The 12,672-nt window shown below is 36.8% G+C and overlaps 2 protein-coding genes across 3 annotated transcripts; one reads left to right on the plus strand and one right to left on the minus strand.

The window, feature by feature from the left end:
* The first annotated feature begins 286 nt into the window (after positions 1–286).
* LOC107781432 (putative calcium-transporting ATPase 11, plasma membrane-type) lies at positions 287–5,809 on the plus strand. 2 transcript variants are annotated; one of them, XM_016602132.2, is made up of 6 exons: positions 287–503; positions 994–1,266; positions 1,366–3,347; positions 3,435–3,593; positions 4,239–4,410; positions 4,538–5,809. In XM_016602132.2, the coding sequence occupies exons 2-6, from the start codon at positions 1,242–1,244 to the stop codon at positions 5,137–5,139; spliced, it is 2,940 nt and encodes a 979-aa protein (XP_016457618.2). In that variant the 5' UTR covers positions 287–503; positions 994–1,241; the 3' UTR covers positions 5,140–5,809. The 2 variants fall into 2 exon arrangements, with proteins under 2 accessions (XP_016457618.2, XP_016457617.2); XM_016602131.2 differs by having other exon boundaries at positions 296–1,266.
* A 1,192-nt stretch (positions 5,810–7,001) lies between these two features.
* Positions 7,002–11,937, minus strand: LOC107781431 (UDP-URONIC ACID TRANSPORTER 1). Its single transcript, XM_016602130.2, has 4 exons — positions 11,327–11,937; positions 10,274–10,377; positions 7,644–7,872; positions 7,002–7,508 (listed from the first exon to the last, which is right to left on the minus strand). Exons 1-4 carry the CDS (start codon positions 11,777–11,779, stop codon positions 7,362–7,364), a joined length of 933 nt encoding a protein of 310 aa, XP_016457616.1. The 5' UTR covers positions 11,780–11,937; the 3' UTR covers positions 7,002–7,361.
* Between the last annotated feature and the right edge of the window lie 735 nt (positions 11,938–12,672).

Consider the following 12,672-nt stretch of genomic DNA (forward strand, 5'->3'; position numbering starts at 1 on the left):
CGAAATATCAAAGTAGTATAATTACAAGTGTCTATAAAGCTATTCTGGCTTTATTAATAAATTTCTGTGTACTTAATGTACTATTCTTTATTTTTTTAAAATTCCGCACCTCATAGATCCTGTCACTTTTGTATTTATTCTGCTGTTTATTGTTTTTTTACGAGTGGGCTCATGTGATTATGCCCGTCTGTGCCCTACCACCCTCTTTGGTCGGCAGAATAACATTTCCTGAGTGTCAACTTTTCTGTTGGCCATAAAAGTATATTTAGTAAACTGTTTGGCTCCTAAAACGTTTAAACTTAATGCCATAGTATTCGCAACCGAAAGAAGATCTTTTTACTCAATGCAAATACAGTGGAAGATCACAACTCATCATCATTTGTAATTACAATTAAGAAGAAGAGCGAAAATACCAGAGTTTCAATAACTGCTTCAGCTCAACAACGACTCCTAACTGTAACCTTAGATCCTAACTGCTTCTTTAGATGTAAATCTTGGCCATTGTGAGTTTTTAAGTGCTTCTTTCTCAAATCTAATCCGCCAATTTCTTCATGATTTCCATATTGTTAGCATAATAATTTGATTATTTCTAAAAAAGTAGAGAGCTTCAATTGCAGCTCAGATACAACGATTAAGTTTCCTAAAAGAACAGTCTTTGTTATTTCAGGGCTTCCTTTATATCCTGAACTGTTTCCTTTTTTTTTGGCAATTACATATTGTCTGCTGCTTTTCTGTTTTTGATGTCAAAGATCATGGACTGCTTTTGTGCTTGTCCTTTGTGTCCTTAATTCTTCCTTTTCAGGCAATCATAAATTGTTTACTGGTTTTCTATTTTTTTTGGATGGAATCTGCTCGTCAAGGAATGAGTGAACATAAATGGAATGTCGTGACATTCTAATCAATTTTGTTTCCGTATCATGGAGGAGTGCGTGATTTTCTGATATCATTTGTCTATTGAGTCATGCTCCTCTTTTTACTGTATGTAATTTACAGGAAAGAATTCGGGTTGATTTTGTGGTCCCAGTGGCCGAGCCAGGAAAATTTATGCTAAGGGATTCGAAAAAATACTATAAAGTCACACTTGGGGATTTGAACCCCCTTTGATACTATACTAGAATATCAACAGTTTATATACCCAAAGAGATTCATTTTTGGCCTATTTCCGATGTATAATTTTCGGAGAAAGGGGATTCAATTGAACCCCCTTTGCTCTACATAGCTCCACTCCTGTTCGTGGTTATATGGCAGCTCTCAAGTTCATGGATGGTATAATTTACTCACTTGAGTTTACTTTATGTAATCATTCTGTCATTCTAGCTCCATAATCTTTCATTTAGCTTTGCTCATTTCATTTTCTTTCTTCAGCTTGTGAGTACAATAAGCCTCCAGGGCTGGTCAGCGATGACGGTGGCGCTGAACTGGAAAATTACCTGTCAGAAGAAACTCGAGAAGCATGTTTAGGACTTCATCCAGATAGACTTGCATCTATTGTTAGTTCCTACGACATCAAAACCTTAAATAAAATTGGAGGAGTTGAAGGGATCACAAGTAGGCTGAAAGTCTCATTGGATGAAGGAGTGAAAACCAGTGACGTACATATCAGACAAAATATATATGGATCAAACAAATACATTGAGAAACCTTTTAAAAGTTTTTGGACTTTTATATGGGAGGCTTTGCAGGATATAACTCTCATCATCCTCATGGTTTGTGCTGTTGTCTCTATTAGTGTGGCGCTTGCCACAAAAGGGTGGCCAAAAGGAACATATGACGGGCTGGGAATTCTACTTAGCATATTCTTGGTAGTCATAGTTACTGCAATTAGCGACTACAAGCAGTCATTGCAGTTCAGGGATTTGGATAAGGAGAAGAAAAAGATATTTATCCAGGTCACAAGAGATGGATACAGGCAGAAGGTTTCCATTTATGACTTGGTGGTTGGTGACGTAGTTCACTTATCTATTGGGAATCTGGTTCCCGCTGATGGAATATTCATATCCGGATACTGCTTGCTAATTGATCAATCAAGCCTATCTGGTGAGAGTGTACCCGTAAGCATATATGAAGGAAGACCTTTTCTTCTATCTGGAACCAAAGTGCAAGATGGTTCAGCTAAGATGCTAGTAACTACTGTTGGAATGAGAACCGAATGGGGTAAGCTGATGGAGAGACTAACAGATGGGGTAGAAGATGAGACTCCTCTGCAAGTTAAGTTGAGTGGTGTTGCTACCATTATTGGAAAGATAGGACTAGCATTTGCTCTGCTGACATTTATGGTGTTGACGGTCAGATTTCTTGTAGAGAAAGTACTTCACCACGAGCTCACCAAATGGTCTTCGAGTGATGCACTGACTCTTCTAAATTACTTCGTGACAGCAGTGACTATAATTGTTGTTGCAGTTCCAGAAGGACTGCCTCTGGCAGTGACGTTGAGTCTTGCATTTGCAATGAAAAAGCTAATGGACAACAGGGCATTAGTGAGGCGTCTTTCTGCATGTGAGACAATGGGTTCAGCTACTTGCATCTGTACAGATAAGACAGGAACACTAACAACAAACCAAATGGTAGTCAAGAAGATATGGATTTGTGAAAAAACTAAAAAGGTAGAAACTGATGGAGGTGGGGATGCAGTAACTCTGAATATATCAGAAAATGCATTGGCCTTTCTTTTACAGGCAATATTTCACAATACGGGAGCAGAGGTAGTTAAGGATCAGGATGGAAAGAAGTCGATTCTGGGAACACCAACAGAATCAGCAATATTAGAATATGGATTGCTTCTTGGTGGTAATATTTATGAGCAAAGGAAGGACTGTATATTCCTAAAAGTTGAGCCTTTCAATTCAGAAAAGAAAAAGATGTCTGTGCTTATTGCTCTCCCAGATGGCAAAGTCCGAGCTTTCAGCAAGGGTGCATCTGAGATAATCTTAAAAATGTGTGACAGGTTTATTGATCGTAATGGTGAAATTGTTCCTTTGACAGAAAATAGAATAAGAAATATTATGGATGTCATTAGTGAATTCGCTGGCGAAGCCTTGCGTACTCTTTGTGTGGCCTTCAAGGACATTGAGGATGGCTATGATGAAAATATTATTCCTGATAGTGCCTACACATTGTTAGCTATAATTGGGATTAAAGATCCAGTTCGTCCCGGAGTTAAAATAGCAGTAAAAACATGTTTAGCTGCTGGAATTACTGTGCGAATGGTCACTGGTGACAATATTAATACAGCCAAAGCCATTGCTAAAGAATGTGGGATACTAACTGCTGATGGTTTGGTCATTGAAGGTTCAGAGTTTCGGGACAAAACTCCTGATGAGATGAGGCAAATAATTCCTAGAATTCAGGTTTTGTTCTTGATTATTTAATCTCACTCTTGCAGATCCATCTGATGTAAATAAAATGTTTCTGAAATGCTACAATATTGAATGCAGGTGATGGCGCGATCATCACCAACGGACAAGCTTGTGTTGGTAACGAATTTGAGAGGTATGTTTAAAGAGATTGTTGCAGTTACTGGTGATGGCACGAATGATGCCCCTGCTCTCCGCGAGGCAGATATTGGACTTGCTATGGGTATAGCAGGAACAGAGGTTTGTAGATCTGCTCATGCTTTAGGTTAATATGTTTATTACTGTTTTATTGCATTAAAGATTCCAAATAACAGTTTTCTTTTCTTCTGCAGTTAATATGTTGTTGCATATAGGGGCATAAACTATACCTTAGGATTTTCCGATTGAATTGCTCATTTACTGAAGTCTATATAGTGAAATTTTATGTACAGAATCACTTGAAAATTTTAAGTTGCCATACTTAAAAAGAAAAAAGGTTTTGGAGTCCTAACTGAAGTGGCTCATTGACAAGTTAGAGCAATTAAAAATCAGTGGTCTTTCTCGCAGTAGTATGTTCAGTCGTTTGCATTGCAATAAATTCAAGAGTATGGCCCAGTAGACCCACAGCATATAGGTGTTTATTTAGTTGTTTTTTTTTCTGTTTATATTATCCTAATATTGATCCGATACAACTTGCCGATGACAGTCTTAGCACCAAGAGTTTTAAATGGTGGAGGCCAGGATTTTCTAGTTCTATTCTGGACTCAAAATAAAAACAAAAAAAGTTGCCTGCTTTCATTTATCTTTTCTTTGTTTTTCCAATATCAATACCTCAACTTACACCTTCCCTTATATAAACAATTTTAAGCTGTTTGTGACATCATTTTTTCTTAAATGCATTATCAGGTAGCTAAAGAAAGTGCTGATGTTATAGTACTTGATGACAACTTTAGTACAATTGTGAATGTGGCTAAGTGGGGTCGTTCTGTGTATATAAATATTCAAAAGTTTGTACAATTCCAGCTAACTGTCAGTATTGTGGCTCTGATGATCAATTTTATTTCGGCGTGCATCTCAGGTATTCAATGTTCTGTTGGAGTTCTTCATTTCTTTTCTTGTTAGTGATCAGTGTGTGCCAATGAAAAAAAGTGAGACATTTTTCCAAAATTGATGACCGGTATTTATCTGTTGCTATAACATAACAGGATCGGCTCCTCTTTCAGTGGTTCAGTTGCTCTGGGTCAACCTTATCATGGACACTTTAGGTGCAATTGCCTTGGCCACTGAACCACCTCATGAAGGACTAATGAGCAAGCCTCCTGTTGGAAGGGAAGTGAGTTTGATTTCCAAGACGATGTGGAGAAATATGATTGGACAGAGTATCTACCAACTGGCTGTAATATTGGTTTTCAACTTCACTGGGCATCAGATTTTGAGACTTGAAGGTTCAGACACTACCACAGTTCTTCATACTTTCATTTTCAACACATTTGTATTCTGTCAGGTATTCAATGAAATAAACTGCCGTGACATGGAGAAGATAAATGTTTTCCGTGGCATTTTTGGAAGCTGGATATTCTTAGGTGTCGTGGTTTCTACTGTTATCTTCCAAGTAATCATAGTCGAGTTCTTAGGCACATTTGCAAGCACAACACCACTCAACTGGGAACTATGGCTGCTCAGTGTCTTAATTGGTGCTGCAAGCCTGATTGTTGCTGTAATTTTGAAGTTGATACCTGTCGAAGAGAAGAATACCAAGCACCATGATGGTTATGATTTACTGCCAAATGGTCCAGAACTTGCCTAAGAAAAGGGGAGAGCCAATGGATAATAGAAAGCCACGCGATATGAGAAAGTTTAATTGGTCCAAGTTCGAATGATACACCTGGTTTTCAGGTGAGGAAAGGAAAACAAAACCAATGAAAAGAAAATACAGACAAAAGATTTCAACAGCTCATACACCAATAACCTCCAAGAACCAGTTCAAAGGTATTTGTTTGATTTTTACTCATTGTTTTGTAAATGGTGCTTGGGATGTTGTTGGAAGTTCATTTCCTGGTAGAACCTAAATGTGTCAAGATACGCGATTCTTTTAATAGGAAAAAAGAAAAAAGCTTCTTTTTGTTTGTGAAGACAAGTTGTTTGAGGGCAGATTTTGGACCTTGCACTTTAGCCAGAAGGTTCTGGTATTGACACTTGAAAAAGCATCAAGTAACACATAAAAAAAGAAGGAATTCCTGATTGACAAGAATCACAGGATACAATATGCTTGAAGAAGTGTTGATTCCAGCAAATGTTGAACAAAGTATAACTTTTCTTGGTTTGTTTAACATCTGAGATGGATCAGTATTTTTCATTTTTTTTTTTTTTTGGTTGAATTGTTTTGTCTGGATCTGTATACGCATACAGATCATAAAGGAGTTTCTTTTTGGAAAGTTTTATACGTTGCTTTAACAAAGGTACCTCAACATTCTCGGGACCGCAAAATTGTAAAACTATAGAACCAATTGATTTTTAGTCCAAGAAGGCAAAAACTGCATGAGCTAAGACTAAGGGCGTTGTGTCCCCTGCAACTGAATATACCGGGAGTGTCAATGTGGGAAATTGATTGTTTGATCCTAGGAAGAATAGTAGGTTTCTGTTACAGGTAAGCTCCCTTATTCTTAGAGGCGAATCCAGGATTTTAGGTTTATGAGTTCCTACAAAAATCTGAGTTAATATACGATACTAACTGGATGAACGGACTGGGTTCCAAGCTAAATATTTTTATACATTTAATGGATTTTTCAATACAAATACAGGTTATAGACAAAAGCTACTGGGTTCACGGGAACCCATAGCTATTGAATTGAATCCGCCGCTGCTTATTCTAATGACTCAGTCTCAAAGGAATGATGACCCCCAACAGTTTGGGAAGATGCTGAAAAAATGTTTTTTTACATCAGTGTATGAAATATGTGAGTAAGGCTGCGTACAATAGACCCTTGTGGTCCGGCCCTTTCCCGGACCCTGTGCATAGCGGGAGCTTAGTGCACCGGGCTGCCTGTTCTTTTGTATGAAATATGTAGTTAAGTCTACTCGAAATAATGCCCACTCTTCTTGAGTGAAAACGAACAAAATGATCCCTTTTAAAAGAAAAACAAAAGTTGACCTCAATCTCTCATTTCAGAGAAATAAGTACATGAGGTTGATGAGTTGATCCAAGTGTAAGAGCAAGGCTTCTGCGTGGAAATAAGCTACTCTTGCCACTTTCAAATCAATAATACTAACAATTAACTATATCGTCAATCTGCGAGCATGTCGTTTTCTCTTTTCTTGCTTTACTTGAGTAAAGTGTTTTCTCAATTTGAAGTCATGAAGTTTATTTATCTGGCTTAATTAATTGCTTCTTGGAGGAAAGGCACTACTGGTTTTGGTGAAGGCAGTGAATAAGCTTTGCTTACTCCCTGACAATAAGTGTTGTGAACCAATAATTTTGAAGTACAGCATTTTCACCAGTTTCACCTTTTCAATTCATGCATCACAGAAAGTAAATGCCACTAAAATTCTTAACACAGAAGCTTAGAAGACACCAAGACAGCACCTTCAGAGTTCCATACTATGCTTCAACCACAACTGATTCATATCAGCAACAGAAAGTTTACTTACAAATGCACATTCAGCAGAGGATAACTGAAAACCAACAGGAGATTATATCACTCTAGTGTAATAACATACAATCTGATACAACTGCATACATCCTATCATGTGGAAAAAAAGAATACAACAGAAGAACGAAATAATTCCCTGCCCTGTCCTCTACAACTTCTGGTGTGATAACATACAATCTGATACAACTGCATACATCCTATCATGAAGAACATAAAGAATACAACAGAGGAATGCAAACAATTCCCGAGTCCATCCCCTTTTCCATTTCATCACTTGATCTATGGGCTACAACATTGCAATAGAAATCTATCTTTTTCCCTAACTCTACCATGCACCTAACTTTCAATAAACAAAACTGGGGGACTCCGCATGGCCAGCTCATTTGTGTCTTCTTTTGGATTCGCCATAAGCAACGACCCCCATGACGGTCATTGCATAGCCCGCAATGCCAATAAAAGTTACAGGATTGCGGAAAAGAAGTATTGAGATAACAACAGCCACAGCACCTTTGGCATTCCCTAGGACCTACAAATATCCACAGAGAATAAAGATGTTCAAAATAGGTTAAAGCAAAATGTACTAAACAGTAAACAGAGAAGCCTAAATACGACAACGAAAGGGGAAAAAAGGGGTACGGGTCAAGAGAAGGAGAGTGCAAACCTGGAGTGTCAATGCACTGGTGTGCTTAGTTACCAAAAAGTTCAATAAGTTGGCCGCATATGCCATTGCAGAATTGATCAAAACAAGTAGGACCAGGTATCTATGTGTTGCCGCAAGCGTAATAGTGACATCTATCACATTGGGCTCCATTACTAGTATTGCAGGCAATAAAACTAGAACAGCAATTGGTGACATGTAAAGCAGCAGATTCATGGAGTTCAACTTTTCCCTAAAAAATAACAGCAGGTTAAAGAGGAGGTTACAACATGTGAAGCAGCAGATCCATGTAGTTTCAACTTACCCCTAAAGACTATCAGCAGGTTATAAACGAGGTCACAAAAGAACAACTACAGCAGGCTATCAGCAAAGCAAATGAATAAGATATAATCTACCAAAGAGACAAGGCTAAATATAATAAAAACATACTGGAGGGATGACCTTTGAAGTGTTGAAGATGAAAATTAGCCACAACCTTCAATTGCATGGAAATACCAAAAGCTGTTTTCTCTCATATTCCAATCTTTGACAAACTTGCAAATTGACGATTGAACAACTTGGAAACTCAGACAAGCTAAACAGCAGAAATTGGACAAACTGAAGCAACTAGAATTCTAGAAATTGTTAAGCTACTAGATTAGTTCCATACTCCTATTATGAATGATAGGGTTGGGAAAATGGTTAAAAATTATATCCGCTTGATTTAGGTATAAAAAAGCACAATAAACCAACAAGATAATTGTAGTAAAAAGAATTTTTTTTTTACCCTCTTATCATTTGATGTCCACTCGTCCCCCATTTCAATTCCCAATGAACATGATCTTGACATATAATTTGTTTCTAATTATAATGTTATTATAAATGGGATATAGGAGTAATATCTATTCATTTTTTTTTTGGATATATCAGTTTTCATTTATATGACTGCCAACTACCCAAAGAGTATGAACATATTAACATTAATCCTCAAAATGTCCAACCACCTACACAGAACAGGATATTCTCTTTTTATAACAAAAGTGAAAATGCAACAATAAAGGACTTTTGACTCTCCATAGTCGTCTTTCAACTCCTTCAAGTTTTCTACTATTCATTTCCCTCCAAATCATCCAAAATGCGGAAAGAGGAGCTACCTTTCATATCTTTTTCTTCCTGGCATCCATCTTTCTCACCCTTCAACCTGCTATAGCTTCCATCATTGTTCTAGGACGTAACCAGCTTATATCAAAGAAAGAATGTCCTAACAAGTAACAACCATAACTCTATTGCAAAGGTGCAATGTAGTAAACAGTGGTCCACACTCTCCTTTAGCACCAGCTTCAAGCGCTGAGAGGCATGATTAGGCTTATCAACTTCGCTTAGTGCTTGTTAGTGCACCTGGGTTGGGGCACTGGATCTTTGTGGAGGCATTTGGCTTTAGACATGTCGGTTGGCCCTCCTTATCGTCTCGGCCCATATGTTTGTGACAATAACTTGCCAGCTACTGGATTGACACTCATTTCTGTCCTTTATTTGTTGTTCTCCTTGCTTGGCTCGTACTGATGGACTTGTTAGGGATTACTCAACCCATCGATGTCCATGGTAAGGCCCGATAATCTTGCACAATTTTGAGAATTGTTGATATTCAAATGCCGTGTATTCCTTCCAACTGATTTGTGCTGTTCCTCAAGCCAATCAAACTCTCCGTGCCAGTTCCATTTGGCGACTTCAAAACTTGGCACCTTCTCTGTGGCGCAGTCTCTTCACCGGTTTGAAGTCAAAGTATATTGAACTTTTGCTCCTACCACATATAATTTTCTCTCTGTTTTACTGGAAATCATAGTGGCTAGGTTCAGAAGCAAATTGATACCCCTTTTCAGGGACAGCCTAAGTTCTATAGCATACTTTGCAGTCTGCAACCAACCACAAGATTAACTCTCGACATGTCGATTAAACAGAACAGTACTAACGACCATCCGGATGGTCGTGTAGCAAGAAGGCCTCACCAACTAGTAAGAGACAAACTACCTTTGGAGGAAAGCGGAATAATAGTAGTGTATGCCCTAAATTTGACACCTTTAAACCTTGCAAAACTTTCCATACTTGAGCTGCCCACTTGCAATTGCTCCCATTGATCTGTTTGATGATCATAGTGGCCCAACAAACATGTATTCAGGAAGCCTTTTCTTTTCTTTGTTTCACTAATACACAGGAAGTTGTTTCATCAACAGTCATTGCTGGGGGATTGATGGCCAACCTGCTACCTCCTTGTAGGACTTTAAAATGGAAGCCATTTTGCTAGATTTTTTACAAGCTTTGCAAACCAAAGTTCCTTATTATCCCTCCACAACGCCATATAATCCAGGGAAATTACTTGTCAAACAAAGTTCAGAAGTTTTATTGTCATTGCTGTCAAACTGTTTTTCACAATGCGAATGTCCCAAGGCAAAAGCACCGAGAAGTGCACAGCAAATTTGCCCCAAAAATACACAAAAATATGTAGTTCTGGAGTGAAAGAGTTCACATAGACCCAAAAGGAAATAGTTGCATCTATTTCCATAAACTGACTAATATAAGGATAAAGAAAAGAACCAACAACAACTATAACACTACTTAAAACTTAAACAGATGGCTGGAAGCAGGAAAATACTAACCCTTCATTGGAAAGAAGGACACCTTGAAGAACAGACTTAAAGGCTCTAGCAGCAGTTGCACTTATGCACATGATAAATCCATACAGGTGGAAGCTTGGTTCACCCTGCCAACAATTAAGATACTTATCAGACAACAGGTCAAATGAAGTCAATGAGTCACTGGAAAGAGGATTGAGGATGTTAACTAGTTTAAAAGTTTTATAATTCAAGATGTTATCATTCTTTTCTTATTATGGGGTAACTGATTTCAAGAATGAACAGACAAAGACTAATGATTTAAGAAAACGAACTATCTTACATAGAGGTAATTAATTTGCATCTACGAAAGAGGGATATTTAAGCTTTTACAATTAGAAGGTAATTTCCGCAAAGCACATATTTTTTATTAAACCTATTTTCCATATTCTCTCTCCTCAAAAAGTACTTTATGTCAAATGTATCAGAATAAGATACAACTTGGAACTTGACACATTTGGAGCTAATCAGAATATTGAATGACAAGGTATTAAGGTGGTAAGTTTTTCATTAATTTTCAATAAGGGAAAAAACCTATATATTACCTTGTTTTTTTCACAGGATAGACCTAATATTTCAGCTCGCTCGCGTGCTTACCTACTTAGAAGCTTGAAATAGTTAATCATCACTTTCTAATTTAATTTAGAACTTAAATTCTCACTAGCAGACTTTGGATCTCTCAGTTTATTAAGTCTATTAATCATAAAATGGCGACTACATTGCAAGTCAATCTCAATAACATAATTGCATTGTACATCCAAAAAAAAGATACTAACACAACTAGTACTATCAAATAAGAATTTGCAGATTGTATGAAGGGAACACACAAAATTCTCAGATCTGATCTTTAAAAGAAAACCTTCAAAAATCCTCCAATTTAGTACTTAGCAAGTATAGATCCACGCCGATTAAATAAAAAAAGATCCCAAAAGGATCACAAAACAAGAATCACAACAAGATCAACAACAAAAAACAACACAAAGCACTACCAATAAGCAAATTTAAAATTGACCCAAAAAGAAAAGATTTTGAACATACCCCACTAGCAATCACAACACCACCAACCACAGGCACAAGGCAGCCATAAGTAATCCAAGATTCCCTCTTATGTGTAATCAAATAAGCAAATAAAGCTGTGAAAAACGGCGTCGTTGCGCCCACAGCCTGATTAAACGATACAGCCAGGTATCTAAGAGAAATATTACCACCCACAACAGACCCACAAAAGACAATGCTGAGAGTAGCAATTCTGAAAAACTGAGATCTTGATTTGATTCTTTGAAAAGGAACAATCTTTAAGAAAATAATGGATACATAACTTAAGATAGCACAAGCTGACATGTGACACATTGTTAAGAATATAGGGAAAGAAAATCCATAGTTTGAGAGTAATAATTTGTTAAGGAGGAGAACTCCTATGTTTGAGGAGTACCAGAAGATTATTAGTGAGGCAATGAAAAGAGTTTGTTTTTCTGATTGTGCTGCTGACATTGTTTTTGTTCAGTGTGTGTGTGTGTGTTTTGGTGTTGGATTTGTAAAAGAAGTTTTCATTGATGTGCTTTCCTCAGGTTGGGGAATTTTACTAGTAATATGAAGGGTGATTTTTGGTTTTATTTTGTGTGTGTGTGTGTGTTTTTGGGAACGTTTCTAGGGAAATGTGCAGGTGGAGGAAAGAGAATAAATGATTTGGGTACGACTGGACGTGTGTCTCTTGGACCGCTTCGATGCTGATCTACGATCCCTTTAGATAATTGACCGTAACATATGCTAAGATAACTAAACGCGCAAATAAATTATATTTTTATTTTATTTATCTTAGTTTGATTGTGTGGAAATTTAAGAGTATAAAAAAGAAGAATTACTCCTCTACTTAAATTAAATATAGTCGGTACAAGTATAATTTTTGTATTACTAATTTTTATAAATGTGCGTTGTACGTTAATAATTACACGTAAATGTTCGGTCAATTACTTATACGAAGAAATAATAAATTAAATTAATAAAAAAATTATTTATACATGAATAAAGAATTGTCGTAAAAATATTCATGTGATAAGCAAAAATCATCCAAATACGAAAATTACTGTCATTTATATTACTATAGTAATTGAATTGAACTGATTGGTCAAATTTGATCTTAAAACAATGATCAAAATAATTAAATCAGTTAGATGTATAATGTATGTGCTTATAGTTTATACATATGCAATGTAATTGTATCTTATCTGAGACTTATTTATACAATAGTGAATTAGCTTGAATTGTCCGTTAAGAATTATTTTGCTACATAGAACTTAAAAGGGGCTAACATTTGGATCTTTTGAATGTAAAAGAATAAGCAGCTGGAAGTTATTCAACAGACAAACTATTTTATGTGTACTATA

This window comes from Nicotiana tabacum, chromosome 15 (assembly GCF_000715075.1).
Source record: "Nicotiana tabacum cultivar K326 chromosome 15, ASM71507v2, whole genome shotgun sequence".
Taxonomy (NCBI): domain Eukaryota; kingdom Viridiplantae; phylum Streptophyta; class Magnoliopsida; order Solanales; family Solanaceae; genus Nicotiana; species Nicotiana tabacum.